Genomic DNA, 19,646 nt, shown 5'->3' on the forward strand with positions numbered 1-19,646 from the left:
AGAAATATATCTAGAAAAACGAACACTTCGGAACTGCATCCCTCGAGTCCACCTTATTAAAATAACTGAAGGAATATAAAAGAAAGTAAAATACAAAGGATACACTGACTTACATCCATAAAATGGACAGTTCTGCATCAAAAAGGCTCATAAACAAATAAAACGCTTCAAGTTTAAGACTGCAGGGAGAGGGGGTTTATAGGCAAAAAGGAACCAATCAGAAATCAGCTCGAGGAGCTCGCGAGCTTTTCGCGCCACTGGCGTAGTTCGCCTCTGGTTTGTCCGATTTTTATTAATCAGTTAAGCGAAGAGAGCGGTGATGGGGACGTTAAAGTACTAGATTAGTCAAAACTATAGTTGAAAGCTTATTTCTTTAAGCGACGGAGAGTGGGAATTTTTCAGACTTCGAAGGAAGTTCTGTAGTATGAGATTCGGATCCAGAAAACCAAGCCAATGAAAATCTGTACATGGACAGGTGAGTAGCCCTAGTTAAGTTTTTTTAAATAAATATTTAAATTATCAGGTATTTATATTATACCTGAAGATATTAATAAAAATATGTATGTAGGCAAGCAAGAGACTGCACTATAATAGGAACTTAACCATTAAATCCGGTTAAAGTTACTACAACTTCCCAAGTCACATGCACGCGCAAACATATAATTGCGCTGCAGAGCGATCAATAACAGGGTTATTGCGAGAAACATCCTACTATTACTACTGCAGAGAGTTAATACCGTCAGTGACTTTTCATACAGGCACAATAATAATATAAGAATCACGCAAAACGTTTAAGAGCCTAATCAGAGCAAACAACAAAAATCACAGAGCAGAGGGACACAGGTAACATCTTTATGCTTCTCATACAGACCCCTTCAAGAACAACAGATCACAAAAAGAAAAAAAGCTGAGCTCCGACATACTGAATAAAACGCCGTTTCTTCTTCTTCTTCTTCTTCTTCTTCTTCGTATTATTATTATTATTCATAAAATGCCACACCCACTCATTGATCAGGTTCTGGTGGATGCGTAAATGTAGTAATTCCAGTGCAGCGCCGCCACGCATGGAAGACCAACGCAGGAATCGACAGAATTGACATCAGATATTACATGTAATTTAACAGACAGACAAGACTGTGTTCGAGACATCTTAGCTCCTGGGGACTTCCGGGAGTCTATCTAGATGCAGGAGACTCCCGCAATGTTTGCAATTCAGATTTCAGACTTACCAGTTCCACTTTCTCTTGTCTTAATTGATTACCGACAGCCTATCACAGTCCAGGAAAGGTAACAGTTTCTGGCAGAACTGAGTCATTAGTTGACACAACATTATATGTATAACGCGTTTGCCGTAGCAAAGAGCGGCTAATTGACGGAAGTTCTTTCTTTAGCAAAACAATCAAACAGTCTATCAACGTAAGTATTTATGAGCAGGGGCGTGCATGGGGTGTGCTGGGCCCCTTTTGTACGAACGATTGCCTCCGTTCTAAGTCCCAAGTGTCCCTTTGTATATAGCAGGCTCAGATTTTCACCTCTAATCTTCGGTTACCTCACGACTTTTGGGCATAGTTTTGGGAGCTTCAAAGAAAACAATCTTTGAGTCAATAGAGGTCACATTATACATCTTTTAAAATATTAAGTTGTTTAATAGCTTTAAACACAGAGTTTTCAGGTTGTTTTATTTAGTTTTATTGGAAATTGCAGATCTGCAGGCTCAGATGGAAATGAAGAAAGAAGCAGTACCACAGAAAACAGAGGTAGGTCCACAGGTCAGAAACAGGAATTGGCAACCAGAGCATCTTCCAGAGTGCCTTGTGCACCATTTTAATTTCAGCTGTTATTTGAATATGAATTAACAAAAAGATGGATAGATGGATGATAAATGATGCATATGGTAAACAGACCCTAAGGGCATTTTTGTTGCTATTGACTGTTGTCCTTTAAATGATCCCCGCATTGATTGTACCCTCACTACCCAGAATGCTCCTTCATCGCTATGGCAATGCTTAGGCATATCTGTTTCAACAGGCAGTCGTGCCGCTCAGACTCAGGTTCTGGCAACACCTAAGGCAGCTGTCCCAATGATGCAATAGATGGCAACTGAATGCAAAAGTTGAAAACACTTTACTTGAGGGGGCACAAGTACCTTAGTAACTCAGTTAGTACTCAAGTACAAATCATGAACTAATATAATAACTGCATGAAATATATGAACCATTATGACTTATTAATGATTTACATGGGATCAGTACGTAACTAACACTTTCTGGGTTATTATTACATTAAACTAAAGGGAGAGGGTACTACTACATTATTTATAACCACTCAAGTAAAGTGTTGCCCAAAAAGCTATTGCATGGTGCAACAGTAAAGTATAAATTCCGCTTCCCAGGAAGATTACAGTGTGGGTATGTTGAGTCATGATGGTGCTTTAGCCCCAGTGGTGGTGCGACGTACTACAAGGCTGAGCAACAGGGGGCCATCAGGGGAGAGGTATGCAAAAATGTTGTGTACACAAAATGCACTGCAGACCACATACTTTACAATCCACTGACTAAACTTTCTTTTTATATGTAGTAGTGACAGCAGAGGCCAAATTGTCGTCGGGGAACAGATAACTCATTTTAAGATCCTTGCTATAAATTTAAAAATCTGTTATTACATAATAAACCTTTCTGAAAAGGGGTGCTTGTTGCACAGAAGTATTGTTTTGATGCATTTGTTGTAGACATACTGTGACTTTGTTGGTGACAGATCAGAACAGAATGATTTCTGTAATTCTTGTGTTTGCCCAGCAGCATAGAGTCATTGTCATCTCTAAATGTTTTCTGCTTCCCAGGAGTACATATGCTGCAGTCTTTGGCATGTCACAGCAAATAACTGCATGCGGTGAAAGACCAAAGACTGTGAACCAAGACTGTGCTCACAGAGGCAAGCATGCAGTACAGTCAAAACACCAATATCAACACTCCATATATTCTGATCTGAAAGAGATTTGAGTGGTGATTTTGGACCTTGTCAGATTTTATCAGAGTATTTTTCCATATTCTAGTAGTTACTGAAAAAGAATTGTTAGGATTATTACACATCTGCTGTTTTGTTATTTCATTTTGTCTGTTTTGTCTTTAGCAAGTTTGATTTACTTAATCATGGTGCCATACATGTTAAGAAAATACAAGGTTAATGGCCCAATTGTTTGGAAAGGTTATTTTCCAGGCAATACAACAAGGAAGTCTTTGTCTGAGATCATCGGCATTAAAAAATGCTGCACAGTGAATGAACTGGATCAAGCTACACAGTTTTTGGGGGGCAAATCTGATCGTGGCAGAGGTATTTGTAAGTTCAGCAGTATGATTCGGATTTTAGCTAAATTAAACTTGGGAGGCCAAGATTGCTCCTTGCAGACTCTTTCCTGGTGCTTTCTTGTGATTATTGTTATTTATGCAAAAATTTCTTTTAGAAATTCTGTTGACCTCCCAGGATACATTTAAAAAAAGGCATATTTGTTTTTAATTTCTTTGATTTTTAAGGTACAGATATGGTGTTAAGATCAAAGACGCCGAAGAACCTGTCCCTCAGCAGAGTTAACCGACGAAACAGGTTTGGAGAAACCCTGCTTCATCTAGCTGTGATGGACGAAGATATACATTTGGTGAGAGAGATATTAAAAGTTGGTGCCTGTGCAAACAAAGCTGACTATGCAGGTGATGTATCAAAGGCAACCTGTCTTGCTCTGCATGATTCCAATGAATATGAGTTTGAGTAAATAAGGCAGCCCAAAATGAAGCCATAATGAAGACATTTGTTTAGGGTAAATATGTGGTAGTATTTTGTGAAAGTAAAAGATGCCTAGAACAGTATAGAAAATGTGGGAAGTTGCAAGACAAACTGTTATCACGTAAGTGGCATTTGAATAAGCAAGCTAATTTCTGCAATAAAGCATGTCTTTATTATACATGCAAAACAGGTACAAATGCAAAAAAAAATTGCTTCAGTGTAATACTTGAACTGCCTGTTATCAGGCTGGACTCCACTACATGTGGCAGCAGCTACAAGTCATTATGGCATTGTCGTGACCCTACTTGAGGCTGGGGCTGTGGTTAACTTCTCTGGAGACAAGGGTGTCACTCCACTTCATGATGCCATAGAGTCAGGAAATTATAAGGTAAATAAGCAAAGAAGTTCAAGTCAGTATTGCAGTGGATGTAGACTACTACATAGAATTAATATAACCAATAATGCTAAATATATTTAGTTACATATTTCTGTAGTGACGTAGATTTGTAGTTGTAGATGTACTCATAATTACCTAATGTACTCTTAAAATAAGTAGAACTGACATGGTAATTGAATACTTAATTGCAGACTGCTATGTGCTTCTAGATTGTAGAGCTGCTTTTGAGCAGTGGGGCAAATCCATTGCAGAGGATGGATGACGGAAGATCAGCCTTAGACATGACTATGGATGCTTGCTTGAGGAAACTGATAGAAAGATACCAGCCCAAAGCCAGTCAATCATCCCCAGGTCTGAAAATATATTAAATGACTATATTTATTATTATTTTTTCAGTCCCTCTGCATTTATTGTATGTCCATTGTATGATAAGGTTTACAAAAGTAAGTTTTTATTTGTACAAAACAGAAGATCAAAGTGTTCTGAATTTGAAGAAATCAGAAGTAAGCACTCAAAGACCAAAACATGGTAAAGGTTGCTTTCAGGGGTTCTGTGTGTATGAAACTGAAGTAATTTCTTCTGAGGTGTTGACAAAGGATTAGTTGTTTCGTATATTGGATATTGCTAGGAAATGGTAGGCAAAGAAACAAACTTTAAAAATTTATTCAAACTTATATGGTGATTACGGGAAAATCAGTTAATTTATTAGTACAAAGGCATTAAAATATTGTTGAATTAATTTTCTAATTTGTTTTTGATAAGGACAATGTGAGCTTTGGAAATGGTTTTGCCAAGATGGATCCAAGGTTGGTCAAATCATTGAACGTCATTATTGAAATGGTGGAATGGAGCAGTAAAAGTAAAAAGCTTACTGTCTAACCTCTCTGTCCCTGCTTGTTTGTCATATTTTATTAATTGAGTAGTATTTCGCCAGATACTGATTAATCCAGATTTTCACCTTGCATAAATTACAATTTCAGTGCATAACTAACAATAACAGCAGCAATATAAAAACTACAGGTTGCACCACATGGTTTGCAATTAGACTGGCTTTAAGATGTCAATAAATGTTCTGAATTTACGTAATTATGGTGAATATTCATTCTGAATTTAAATTAAACCAAAAATTTGAGAAATAAATTGGAAAACTCTTGGGTTTCAGGTAGCAAAATCTGCACTCGACAGTGATGCCAAAGCAAGTTCCACTTCTGGAAGTTTTTCTCCAAAAAAGATTGCATGCAGTAAAAACCAACAATCATTTGGTGTGGAAGAAGTGTTAAAATGTAAGTGGCGAAATTTTTTTTATTTAATTGTCTAATTTTCTAAGAAATTTCAGTCAAAAACTCAATGGAATTTACTCGTAGGTAGAGATTCAATAACTGCTGGGGACAAGGATGCTGTTTTATCAAAACCTGCCATTGTGTTCGGCAAAGCTGGAAATGGACAAGTTATTGCAGAAGGAACTGAAGAGGATAGTCAGGATTCAGATTTCACACCAGCCATAACAGCGGACAATGAAAAAGAACACTCAGAATTGTCACTGTCACAAAACAATGAGAGCATAATCATTTGTACTGAAGATTTGTTGGGGAATGGTAGAAACTCAGATGGTAACCTTGTGGCTGATGTTGGAGAACAGTTTATTCATCAAATCTCGGAAGACAAAGCTCAAGAGTGTCCTGAATCTTTCACAGCCTATTTAGAAGAAGCTACGGCTTGCTGTAGAGTCAGAAATCAAATGAAAGAGCAAAATGATTTACAAACAAATTTTGACTTGGAGCAACACAAAAATGGTAAAAATGAAACTGTGAGATGTGATTTGAACATAAAGCAGAACTTTGGCTACCAAACTCCTAAGCCTATAAGAAATCCCAGTATTGCCAAGGATTCTGTTGGAAATTGTGAAATCAGAACATCATTTGAATCCAGAACAAGTGACCATGAAGATGATGTGAATGAAAATATGGATGAGTGCAGCATATCACTGCTATGTCCTTATGCAAGGGATTCAGATCTTCTATGTGCTCCAAAGGCTTGGCATAGCCTGAATGCTTGTGAAGGCGAAAGGTTGTCTACAGCAAGCAATTCAACACCATCGATCAAAGGATCATCTAGCTTCTCGGACAGTAGCACACTATCACTACTTTTAGAAAAAAGCAGAAGTTATGATAGATTTTCAGCTTCTGATTTATGTAAAACTAGTACTGCAGAATCACAGCATGAAGTCTCAAGTTTTGGTGAACAATATGATATTGCCCTGTCTGAGAGAATTTCAGAATCTTTCGAGATTAAAAATCAGTCAGTTGAGCCATTAATTGCCTGTGAAAACAAAAATAACAGCACTGAAGTGAACCAAACATTGTTGGAACAAGATAATGACCGATATGAACCCACAGTGTGCATGGAACATATAGAAATGATTCGTTTGTTGTCAGACAGTGAACTTTCCAACTTATCTAATCCTGAGACTCCATACCCTGAGAAGGATGCATCGATCTGTGTGCCTGTAAATCCTATAAATGTAGAACATTTTTGCAACTCACTGGAAGATGATTGTGGTGCCCTTTTAGCTTTGAGGGGTTCTGGAAGTTGCAGCTCCAGAGTATTATCACAAGAAAATGGATGTGACATCACTAACTGGTTACTTGACTCTAACACCCAGGTGGGATCACCGAAAGTTGTAGAGTGTGTAGATCTTATCTCTCAGACAATAGAGGATATTTCACAGGGAGCAATTGAAAAGGCAGGTTTACAATGTGGCCAGGGGCTTCTCTCCCAACAAACATTGTCATGCCAGTCTGAGTTCCATATAAGTGAACAAGTTTCAGAGAATGCTATGAGTGACAATTCTGGCTCTGTATCCAAAAAGGAAGGACTGTTAGAATCAGAAAACAACTTAAGCCCTCATGTACTGATGTCCACTTCTGAAAATCTCCTGTGCAAATTCTCCTGCAGTTCAAGTAAATCACAGCCAATGTGTCATGACACACACAATGATGACGAAAACTGTTCATTTGATTCTGATTGTACTTATGTTTCAGAATCTTGCTTTTTGAAAAGTACAGAAATTGAGAAGTTGAACAATGACAGCCTAAATTCAGGTAAAATTATTTTTAGTAAAGAAAATACAGACACTCCTCTACTTATGAACTGTCAACTTACGAACTTTCAGACATATGAACGAAGAGGACTGTAAGTCCAAATTGTGCTCGTTGGGCTCCTGCTTCCTGTCCGTAACATCAATTTTTTTTCTGCGCGGCAGTTCCGACTAGTGCAACTTCTGGCTGCTACTCCCGCCGCGCAGCAGTGTAGCGTGCAAACTCCCAGCATCCTAGTTCTTTGTACTTGCGTATACCTTTAAAATGATGCTGAATAACGACTTACGAACATTTCAAGTTTCGAACGGTCACTCGGAACATATCTCACTCGTAAGTGGAGGAGCGTCTGTAGATTATAACCAGATTTAAAAGTTCCATTTTGGGCAATTAATGATTCTGGGGTGATTTTTATTCTTTCTGAGGCAGAGAACAAAAAATGTATTTCTTGCTGTAGGTACCAGCCAGGATGCAAGCAATAAATATTTGAAGAGGCAGAGTAAGAAGCAACACGATAAATTTGGCAAAGGGTCTGACCAGAAAAGGGGTAAATTAATACAAGACAATGTTTCCAACGTGGATTCAATCTACATTCAAGAAGATTGTGACCCAACTGACCAATCTGCCAATATCCTAGAAAACCTGGAAAGTGGAAGTGACTCCATTAACCCAGTTCCTTGCACAGGTATTTAAACAAATGGGGTATAGGTATTCTCACCAGACTTTAGCAGGTGTTTCTGGTATATATTTTATTAGATTTTCAAATCAGAGTCCCTCTCCCCAGCCAGCTCCTCCGGGGGGGGGGGGATACCAATGCGTTCCCAGGCCAGTCGGGAGATAGAATCTCTCCAGCATGTTCTGGGTCTGCCTCTGTTGTTCTTTATCTTAATGTTAGAGAGGAATAATACAAGGCAAACTGTAAGTGACACCTATTGAAAAAAAAGAAGAAAGTAATGATCTTTTGACCATTTGCTAATCTGTCCTTTCTTTGCATTCAATATTTTTGGTCTATTATAGTGCATATGAATATATTTATACTGGAGTGCTAGGCTTCAGGCCCCCCCTGCAACTCTGACTAAGATAAGTGGTTAGAAGATGACTAGATGAATGGATGGATACTGAGTGGATCATTGTATACCATCTTGAGAGCTCCACTGATGGCCATATAGTCTCTGTGCCTATTTTAGGACATCAAGTCCAGTTGAGAAGGAAATCAGCTCCTCAGAGGACTTGCTGCATGGACTATTTGACTGAGGTTCTACCCAGCAAAAAGCGCAGAAGTAGCAAAAACGTAGGTATTTCTTGGTGTTTTGCACTGACTTCAAAATGCAGTGAAGTTCTGTTGTTTTGGGTCTGTTTCTGAGTGTTGGAAACAGATACAAACATAAAAGAAATGGCGCAGAACCCTGGTAACAATGCAAAAGCAACCACAGTGTTACATGATTATTACATTTGATAATCACCACGCAGAAAGGTTACGGGTGTGTATTTAGTATGCTGTGAGTAGACTTTACATATTGGTAAATTCACAATAGCGTCTGTGACTGCCATAAACACAAAACACGCAGTTCTTCACTTCCTTCTGGTTTTCTTTTGACTCTTGGTCAATGGGAGTACAGTAGCATGAACTGGAGACAGAGACACACGAACAGTCCTATATACACACAAAAAAAAAAACAGAACATGACAGCTCAACCCCCAGAGGGCATTTAATGGCTTTACAGTGGGTATTTGAGAGGGGACCTTTTAAACACTGGCCCAGATCTACTTTGCCCTTTTCTTCACTGCACTGGCACTGGTCCCTGTCCTTGCCTTTTCCTTTTTTTTAGGTCTGCCACTGTCACTTTCTCTTGGGTCTTGGCAGGTTCCTCATAGGTCCTGGGAGAATGCGTGACTCCTGTACACACACCCTGCCTTTTTCTCTTTCTGTTGATAGACATTCTGGGTGGCATAGCAACCGCCTCGTCAGCTCCATCCTCGCTCCTGTTACCACTCCTTAATGCCCAGCAGTGTTATAACTGTCTCTCACCCCCCTGTACAAATTCTCCGCTTTGTCACTGCTGCAGATTCTGTTGTCTGTACCCCTTGCCTGTGGCTCCATTTACATCCCTCCTGGTTCCACGTGGCCCCTCAGCTGGCTCCTTGTCCTCTGTTCTGTTTTTTTCAAGCATCTGTCTGCCCTTTGGGGAGGGGTGAGGTTCTATTTTCCACATGCTGCACATTTCCCAATAAAATGCATGGCCAGAATGTCTCACTGGAACTTGTGCCCAGTTAGGGAGCAGCTCTAGGTTCCCACATGATGTCATGTGCTATATTTCCACATGTGCCAACAATATAATATGCACTTTACACAGGATTAATTTTATATACACATTCTGGATCATGTAGAAATTGTCCTGATTCCTTCACCATTGAGTGTTGTTGTTGTTATTTTTGTTATAATTATTATTATTAAGAAGTGGATAGTTCAGAAGTCCAGAAAGTAAAAATCCAGACCAAGATTTTGTTTCTACCAACCAGTTGAGTTGAGTCTGTGACTGTGACTCTTTAAACACAGCTGGTTAGTTGAAACAAAATCTTGGTCTGCATTAATACTTCCTGGGCTTTAACTATCAGCTTCTGAGTAACATAATGATAATAATAATATTGATAATGATAATAATAATAATAATAATAAGATTGCAGTTTTCTGGCCGATCAACGATCACCGATCCTTAGGCAACCTTACCTGCCGATCTCGATTTTTTTTTGCCGATCTTGTTTCTTTCATAACTAAAAGACAGTTACTTCAATGTTTCCATTTTTATTGAGTAAATTGATATGAATACTCACAAAACATGAGGTAGTGTCCTCAAATATAAACGAACATATAAATGAGCATTGCTGTTTGAACTACAAAATCATATTTTTTCTTCCAGACTTTAATTTCTCTAATTTTGTAAAAAAAATATATATATATAGCTGTTATGACACACTTGTCCAAAAAATAGGGAGGGAGGCAGCCTGCACTGCACCTCTCTCGGGAATGGGAGAAAAGGCTGATTTAACCCTCTGGGGCCTAGGGGTAGGAAACACACTTTCACTGACTGGGGCATGATCACACATTTCATCACACTTAATTCATGGCAAATAAATTATTTCTTATATATTTGTTTTGCCATTACACTCATCTTTATTTTAATATATATTGTAAATATGTCAGATTTTTGTTAAGTTTGAAATTTGACATCAAAGTATAGACATTGCAAAATGCAGTTTGGAACACTTGCAGAAACATTATAAAAGTACATAGTAAGCAATGCTGGCAGTTTGTTTTGATCCCAGATATCTGATCACCAAAGTCTTGGCTACATGAAGATGACTAAATGGTGTAGATGCAACATTAATTTGGATAAATAAATAAGAAAAACCTAACTCATGTAACTATTTCTGGCTCCTTTCATTGAATATGTAGCAACTTTCATGTGTATGAATGAGCCATTGTCACCTGGCCACGTCCCCGACCCCCTTTTATGGCGCTGAAGGGGATGTATCTGGATCGCGTTTCACCGTTGCGCTGTTAATGAAATTACCATGCGAATGCGATTTGAATACGCGCTAATGCGGCTATTTAGAATGTGAATAGCGATCTTCGGGTGAGAGCGGTACTACACGCCCCCGATGCAGGTAAAACAAAGTAAGATGACATGGTTTACTTCTTTGCCGATTTAACCTAATTAAAAAAACTTTAATACTTCCGACAATGGACGTTTTGAAAAGAAGACAGATCACGGATTTAGCCAGCGTTTTTTTCATGATTATACATTAAGATTTCAGCGAGATATTTATAAACTGAAATAGACGCGAAAAGTACGCGATGTCGTCGACGACATACTCGACCCCAAAGAGTTAAAAGCATATAACTAAGATCGGTGGATCTCATGGGAATATGGTCGATTTCTGATCCCCTCAAATTAACGTGATCGAGGCCGATCGATCGGTGCGCCGATCGATCGGTGCACCCCTAATAATAATACATCTAACTATGTGTAAATATCTTTCTGGACTGAACCTTAGGATCTGCTGGAGTTACAGTAATTGACCTTTTAAATATACACAAAATTGTACACCATAATTTAGAGATGGTGTTTCCCTAATCCTGAGACTGCATGTCTTTGGATTGTGGGAGGGAACCTGTGAGATGGAAAGAACACAATTCCACCTACACCATGGAGATGGAATTTGAACCCCTAACCCAAGTGGGCAATAATTGCTCAGCAACATGAGATTGACCATTTCTAGCTATTCAAACATAAACGTTTGGTGGCCGCCGTGACAGTTTTTTTATGCAATTTATACATTTAGTGAACCAGTGGTTTAAAGGTGTTTATTAAATTCAAGATATCTGCATTAATCACAGTGAAAATGTTTGCTTGTAAAATCCATAGTGTAAGAGGGAAACAGTTTAACCTGGTAACGGTGTTTGTACAATCTGTTCCAACAATTGTTTACCTTAGGTACCAATTTCATTACAAATATGGATTTAAGACATGTCTGTATGAACATAAATAATGGAAGTTTTTCCCTGAAATGAGTAGTTGAAATGAGTATTCCAAGTGAACTACCTCATGAAGTATAGTAGATATCTTGATTATAATTAAAAGGTTCTATTCCACATGCTGAAATGTAGTGCAGTTTCACTGAGTATTTATTTATGTCATCAGCCGAGTACTCAAGGATTGGTTTCCCATAAACTTTTATATTTCAGTTTCAATCTACCTCATCCGCATTAGACAAAGTGAAAATGAAGCAAGACGAAATACAGGCCATGGATTTGACAGACCCAGAGCATAAAGGTCATTTATTTGTAATACTCTCCCTGAAAAGTGTTGTTATAAAAAAAATCTTATGCAACACAGCATAATTCCGTAATGCTGATTTACTGATTTTAATACCTTCATGTTAGACATTCAGTGTTCTGAGTTTGCAATGTATTTTTTTGTCTTCGGTTATACTGTCTGCAAAATAAGCCTAGTGAGGCCCTACATTTGCAGGATGTATTCTTTTCATGAGCACATAGAAACACATGCAGTGCTGAATGACAAATTTTACTGCTTTTATTAGGTAAATTTACTGAGGCATTTGCCCAGATCCAGACATTGCTCAATGATGTGCAGAACAAACACAAGGCAGAAAATGAAAATCTGACCAGAAAGTACAGGTAAATTCTCCTTTGTACCTGGCACATAGAAACACCTATCTGTCTATCTAACAACCATCTATCTAACAACCATTTCATGAGTTTTTTTTTCCCCCAGGATTGCCTCTGATTCTTTTAAGCATGGCACTCTCAGAGAACAATTATCATCACTTTCTTCAAGGCAAAAACGCCTGTTGGATATACTGCAAAGACAGAACAATCTCAGAGTTAGATTTCAGATGTTCCACAACAAGCCTTTTGAGAGTCAAACCACCACAGAAGCTCCTTGGACAAGTATGAACATATGTGATGCCGAAACAATTCACAAAACCCAGTGGAGAGACTGTCACACTGGTACTCTGGACCAACTTTCAGAAGAAAACTGTTCAGGTTTCAGCTCAGCTTTGAGCCTCTGCAATGAAGCTGTTTTACTGAGCTGCAGTGACCAAGCCCAAGTTACTTTGGGTATCAATTATGCAGGACCCCAGTTCACAGTTAAGGAACTACCCACAGATTCAGGCACATTTTTTGATGGCTTTGTGAATGTTGATAACCAAGCAGACATGCCACCCAGTTTCACAGTCCAGGCTAGCCCAGTTGCAGTTCACACTGAACACATTGAATCACAGATTGTTAAGGCACCATCTGAGCTGGCTCATCTTATTAAACGAGGCACCATCAAACCTGGAGAGAATGTGTTCAGGCTAAAGTTGAAGGTGATTTCATTTTTATTATTTGTTAAAAATCATACAAAAAATACAATAATCCTAGAGGCGTAATGTTTTTGTCAAATGCTTGTTTTCGCTACTTTTTACAAACACTTTATAGACACAGCTTATGTAGTTAAAGGTAGATGGCCTAAAATCAGTGTAACATTTATATATAATCATAAATGTAATGTTTAATATTAAAATGCTCATTTCTGCAAGAGAACATGTTTATTCAAGTCATTCATATTGTTTCAGTGTATGAAAGCTGAGCTTCTGGATGCAATTCCACTTAACCAGCAGTGTGGTTTCATAGGTATCATTGGCTTGAACAGTTTTACTTTTTATGTTTTGGTACTTAGGGTAATTGTCACATAGCTTCCCTCCAGGAAAATGGATCTATAAAGGACACAGGAGGTCAAGTCTACATTTCTCCAGAGCAGTGGATTGGATCTGTTTTGGGGCCCAGTGTTCCTATGAGCCCAACATATGCATGGAAAAAGGTAGAAAGAAAGAAAGCAGTTAAGACGAAACGCGTTTCTATTAATTGTTTACCTAGAGTTGGTTATGGGAAACGGATATTTATTTTAGTTTAGGGCAACCTTCCCAAAGTAGATACCGTATAGCACTTATACATAAGCAAACACAAACATCAAAAAACAGCAAATGAAAATAAATATCTCTTTGGTTGGACTAATGACTTGGGGGGGATCTAAGGTCAACTGTGTTGTCATCTATCGATGGTCATTTATGTTTTAATTTCAGTAAAAACTTGTGCTGCCTTAGAATAGGTAACTGGTGTCCAGGGAGTCTAACTAAATGCTCTAAGACCCCCAGTTATATTGACACACTTGAACTGTACAGTGTCTTTTGACACAGAGTCACCAGGAGGGTAATCTGAAATCAAAGCACTTAACTGCTGTCCAAAGGCATACTTAGAGGAACTTTTTGATTTGTTGTGCTGCTTGTGTTAAATGTTTAATAATGAATCCAAAATTATTGTTGTGAATAATGTCTGTTTTTATTTTAGGTGACATACAGGTCCAAACCACTCTTAGAATACATAAAGAAGGCTGGCCCAGTGGCCGACGACTCCACAGCATCACAGCAAAACTGTCCATCCAAAGTCACACCTCCAGATCTCCTTAAAGGTTAAGTAAGAGTTGAGGAAAAATGTTCTGAACACAGTGGAGAAAATTTACTCCTAAGCTTCTTTGTATGTAAAGTGTCTAGTCGAGTTATTTGAGGGAAAGTCTTGAACTGTACCTTTTGATTGTTTGCTATATAATAACCATTTGATGAGGCAGATACACATACTGCAAGATACAATGCACTTTGAGTGTGTGCCATAATTGGTACACCCCAGTACTTACTCGCCTTATAATGAGTGGTGCTTTTTTTGTTTGCAGATTGTGCACCTCTGGGTTCATAGTACAAGTCTTTGCTTTTTTACATATTTATTAATCGTTTCTCCAGACAAATATAGAAAGTATCTCACTAGTGTGTTGGGACAGAGAATGGCTAAAAATACTAGCTGTGCCCTCATTATCGAGTGTGTGAAAGTTGTGTTTAAGTTTTTTTTTTCATTAATTTTATAGGCTTTTCAAAATGGTTTTATAGATACATCCTGTCCTTTTTATAGAACTAACTTGTGATCATATAACATGTCCTGATTTGTTCATTTTAATGTTGCTTGCACAGAGATGTGTACCAAGTCCTCCATCAGTGATTTAACGAGGATACAGACCATTCTTCTAGTAAGTGACAGTGAGTTCATGAACAACTATGAACTGGACCAACATTGGAAGAGGCTGTTAGAGTCTGATGACTGGACCATTTGAGGAGACCTTTCCATGTGTACATGCATGCAATGTGTACAACTGTTTAGATTAAATAGATTCGGTTATAATTATTTTGACCTATTGATCATATCAAATTTGTATATTTATCTGTTCTTAAAGTTCTAGTGATGTTCTTAAAATGTTCCTGTTTTATGTAACATGAACATTAAGCATTAGGTTGTGCCATTCTTGTTGAGCACTCAAAACTTAAATAAAACAGCTTTTGACTAGGTCATATTTTTTTTTTCTTAGTTAACTTTGACTGCTTTCTAGATAGTTCAAGAATATGTAATTATACGTAACACAATGTGACAACAGAAAATCAAAAATGAATGAAATTCAAACATTCAGTATTAACATGTCATTTTCAATTCCACAAAACACATTTTCAATTCCCCAGCTCAACATAAAAGCGTACAGTTGATTGATTAGTTTGTAGTGGACATTGGCATTTGACAGAATTATTAGTCAAATTTTGCCAGTCATTATTCTAACAATATTGCATTGCTCCTGCCCTCACCCCACACCCACCAAACACAGAGAGAGTGGTGTATGGAGTATAGATCAAAAAATTTCTTTCCATACATACTGAGATATTACTAATTGCTGCAAAAGGATAACGTAAATCATTAAACTCAAGAACAGTAGCATACAATGGCATTCAATGAAAGACAAATGTCTTCTGGTAATCCATTCTTGTTTGCTTATTCTTCTCACTCATTTTTGTTAAATTTCTCACAAACACACCACACTATGAATATATCGACGACCTTCCAGTCACAGGCACAGAGGCCTGACCCATTTACCGTAAACCTTTAATTGCACTGTAGCGTTGTCTTTTATCGCCAGTCTCATTTCTTGATGGTTGTCTTCTATATACAACAAAGTGGCCGATTCATGTAGTCTACAAAGCAGAGTTTGGAAATGGATGGAAGTATGACGTGATTAGCCTTCTAAAGTGTGCCACACTGCACTGCAAGGGGAAAACCTTTATTTTATTTTATTTTACATTAAGTACATGGTAAGCTTTGCTTTTTGAATTTGTGACTGGTTATAAGAATACAGGGGATGGGATTTGTTGAATTGAAACTGAATGACACTCTACTTACCACCATTGCGTTTGTAATTGAAAAATCAGCTTTTCTGTGCCAGGAAAACCAAAAGTCCTTAAAATGTTTTTGACGAGTCCTGCATAAGTTTGATGTTAAAATGCCAGAAAGATTTTTTTTTGAGTGGGTAATGAAACTAAGTTTCATGGGTGTTAAGTGATGGTCTGTAAAGTCAACAGGAACAATGGCACTATGTAAGTCTGATGGTTTTTGTTTATATATATACAAGTTATAGTCCTGCCTGCACATAACATATTTCCTGTTGCCTTCACCTATGTGTATTGTCTGATGCCAAGAAGCCAAACCGGATTTAAAAACAAGACAGCTCTAGGTGAATATAGTTGCAATTCCTCTCTGGTCCAGTCTACATCAAAGTCCACGGTTTCACTACCCCTGCTATAATAAAGTGCTGCCTGCTATCCTGTTTTTCCCAGGACCCCCATTAACTGTTAAAAAGGCTACACGTTCAGCACCCTAATTTGGTGCGTAGACATTAAACAAAACCTCTCTTCTAACCACACCATAAGTCCTCCCCCATTCACCATTTCCTCTGACAATAATAAACAAATAGCAAAATTCACAGTGAAAAAAACTGCCACCTCTGAACTAAGATTTGTGCAGCAGCTCAGACAGCATCCCAAACCCCAGTCTACCTCATTCTTCTCATCACTGTGTGTTTCCTATAGAAAGGACAGCATAGCATCTTTGAAATGCCACCTCAAAAGGCAAACAACTCTTGTCTGTCACTCCCACAATTTATACCGAGGGATAAAAAATTAGTAAACTGCATGAAGGGCTAAATAGGAAAACAGTAAAATAGAACGACTGACAGAAATACATTTGTATCATTAACTACACTTCCTTATATTTTGTGACCCTTTTGTTTTATTGATATTTTTAACAACATAACATGTTTCTGTAACCTATGCCACCTTTTCTTGTTTAGAACATCAGTGCCAAATTGTTTTCTTAATGTAGTTTCAGATTTAATAAATTTCTCAACATGGTATTGGTCTTTCTCAACGGGAAGTGGTCTTTAACTTTTATTTCTTTTCCCTAAAAAGTAAAAGCATCTAAAGTCATTAATTTCTTGCAGTGTATACAGATCGTGGTTTTGGGAAACAGTCAGTGACAGACGTGCATTCAGAACTGGATTCACAATCATGACCATTTTCATCTCAAGTTTCGCTTTCCGTAACCTTTTCTACCACACATCCCGATTCGTTCAGTGTCAATAAATCAGCGCCTTTCGCCACATTATGGGCCACAGGAACATCTATGAGATATCCCACACACGGGGCTGCTGTACTTGGTCGGGGGGGTTCAACATTCTGCCTGCTGGTTCCTTCCCCCTAGTCATGTCTAGCCTCTTCATACCACAGGGAGCCTGGCACTTTGCCCGAGTCAGCGGGTTCACCAGCAACCCCATTTTCAGCGGAACCCCATCTCTGCGGGCTGGCTGTGTGGAGATGATATTTGATATTTGCTTACCCAGGGAGGGAGAAGTTCTTTGGCAAAGGTTATCTGAGTGCTCAAGCCTTGACTGTCCGTCTTGATAACAAATTTGCAACAATTTTCAAAGTTTCAGAGCTTAATTAGCTCATTAGGGCTATGGCTTGTTCACAGTCTTTGTTAGGAAATGATGCAGATTTCAAAGCGGTATAAATACTCTAACTCCTCAGACTTTGTCCAACAATCAGCAGCCATGGACTATGCTAAGCAGATCTCTTGCACTCTGGAAAATAAAAATAATTGATACCCACAAAGCAGGAGGCGGGTATAAGAAGATAGCAAATCATCTCCAGGTAGCTGTTTCCTCAGTCTAGAATGCAATTAAGGAATGGCAGTTAATAGGAATGGTGGAGGTCAAGTTGAGGTCTGGAAGCCCAAGAAAACTTTCTGAGAGAACTTCTCGTAGGATTGCTAGAAAGGCAGATCAAAACCCCTGTTTGACTGTAGACCTTCAAGTCGATTTAGCAGACTCCAGAGTGGTGGTGCATTGTTTTACTGTGCAACAACACCTGCACAAATATGACCTTCAAAGAAAAACCATCAGAAGAAAACCTTTCTGGCATCCTCACCACAAAATTCAACAACAGAACTTTGCAAATTAACATCTGAATAAGCCTGATGCAGTCATGTAAACTGATGAAGTTAAAATAGAACTTTTTGGCCATAATGAGCAAAAGTATGCTGGGAGAAAGAAGGGCACAGCATTTCAGCCATTACGCACGGAGGTGGATTGATCATTCTTTGTACTTGTACTGCAACCAGTGGCACAGGGAACATTTCATTGGTAGAGGGAAGAATGGATTCAATTAAATACCAGCAAATTTTGGAAGCAAACACATTGTCTGTAAAAAAAAAAAGCTAAATTTGAAAAGAGGGTTGCCTTCTACAGCAGGACAACAATCTTAAACACACCTTAAATTCCACAATGAACTTCCTCAAGGGACACAAACTGAAGGTTTTGGCATGGCCCTCACCATGCTCTCACCTAAACATCATCAAAGATCTGTAGCTAGACCTCAAAAGAGCAGTGCATGCCCAAGAAACTCAGACCTTGAAGCCTTTTACAAGGAAGAATTGGTGAAAATCCCCCAAACAAGAACTGAAAGACTCTTAGCTGTGCTACTTGCCAAAGGGGGTATTACTAAGGACTGATCATGCAAGATGCCTAAACTTCAGCCTTTTCCTTTTTTGTTATTATGAAGCTGTGAACAACGGAAGTAAAAAGTAATCTTGCTAAATAATATCACAGAAATGTGTCATCTTGCTTAGCTATTCACAGTAACTGACATTTTGACTAGAGGTGACCAAACTTTTGCATGCCACTGTAGATGGACAGACAGACAGACAGACAGACTACATGGCCAAACTCATGTGGACACCCCTATTAATTAGAGGAATTGGTAACCCATTGCTGGCACTGATGTATAATTATGCACACAGTCATGCAACAAACATACGTAATAGAATGGGTAGTATTACAGACGTGGTTAGTGCCTTTTCACTTGGCACCATCATAAGACACCATATTTCCAGCAAGTCAGTTTGCCACATTTCTGCCCTGTTAGAGCTGCCCTGTTCAACTGCAGGTGAAGTGATTGTGAAGGTCACAACATGGCTGAACGAGTTCAGGTGTGGTTAGTGACACAAGCTCACAGAAAGGGATCTAATCACCCGATGTCAATACCCAAACCAAACGGCAGTGAATCCCACCATTAATGCTCCAACATCTAATCGAAAGACTTCCCGAAAGAGTAGAGGCTATGATAGTAACACAGGGTGGACCAACTTCATATATTCATATTTTGGTTTTGAAATGAGGTCTTGGATAAGATGGTGTCCACATACAGTGCCCACCTACACTGAGTTTCCTTTGCAGGGTGCTTGGGCTCAGCTTTAGAGATAGAGTGAGGAGTTTGGACATTCGAGAGGAGTTCAAATTAGAGTCGCTGCTCTTCTGCATCAAAAGGAGCCAGTTGTGGTGGTTCGGCCATCTATCTAGGATGCCTTCTGGGCACCTTAGTGGGGAGAT

The 19,646-nt window shown here is 38.6% G+C and overlaps 1 protein-coding gene across 13 annotated transcripts; it reads left to right on the forward strand.

The window, feature by feature from the left end:
* The first annotated feature begins 235 nt into the window (after positions 1-235).
* On the forward strand, positions 236-15,228 carry LOC111856505 (uncharacterized). 13 transcript variants are annotated; one of them, XM_023836510.2, is made up of 20 exons: positions 236-475; positions 1,705-1,757; positions 2,393-2,493; positions 2,840-2,931; positions 3,205-3,336; positions 3,531-3,704; positions 4,023-4,165; positions 4,384-4,525; positions 4,937-4,980; positions 5,337-5,457; positions 5,539-7,275; positions 7,727-7,816; positions 7,907-7,954; positions 8,439-8,560; positions 12,017-12,104; positions 12,373-12,469; positions 12,567-13,164; positions 13,518-13,658; positions 14,186-14,306; positions 14,857-15,228. In XM_023836510.2, the coding sequence occupies exons 1-20, from the start codon at positions 454-456 to the stop codon at positions 14,994-14,996; spliced, it is 4,206 nt and encodes a 1,401-aa protein (XP_023692278.2). In that variant the 5' UTR covers positions 236-453; the 3' UTR covers positions 14,997-15,228. The 13 variants fall into 13 exon arrangements, with proteins under 13 accessions (XP_023692278.2, XP_023692279.2, XP_023692273.2 ...); XM_023836511.2 differs by having other exon boundaries at positions 8,457-8,560; XM_023836505.2 differs by having other exon boundaries at positions 7,727-7,954.
* Positions 15,229-19,646: the final 4,418 nt, after the last annotated feature.

Source organism: Paramormyrops kingsleyae, chromosome 2, assembly GCF_048594095.1.
Source record: "Paramormyrops kingsleyae isolate MSU_618 chromosome 2, PKINGS_0.4, whole genome shotgun sequence".
NCBI classification, from domain to species: domain Eukaryota; kingdom Metazoa; phylum Chordata; class Actinopteri; order Osteoglossiformes; family Mormyridae; genus Paramormyrops; species Paramormyrops kingsleyae.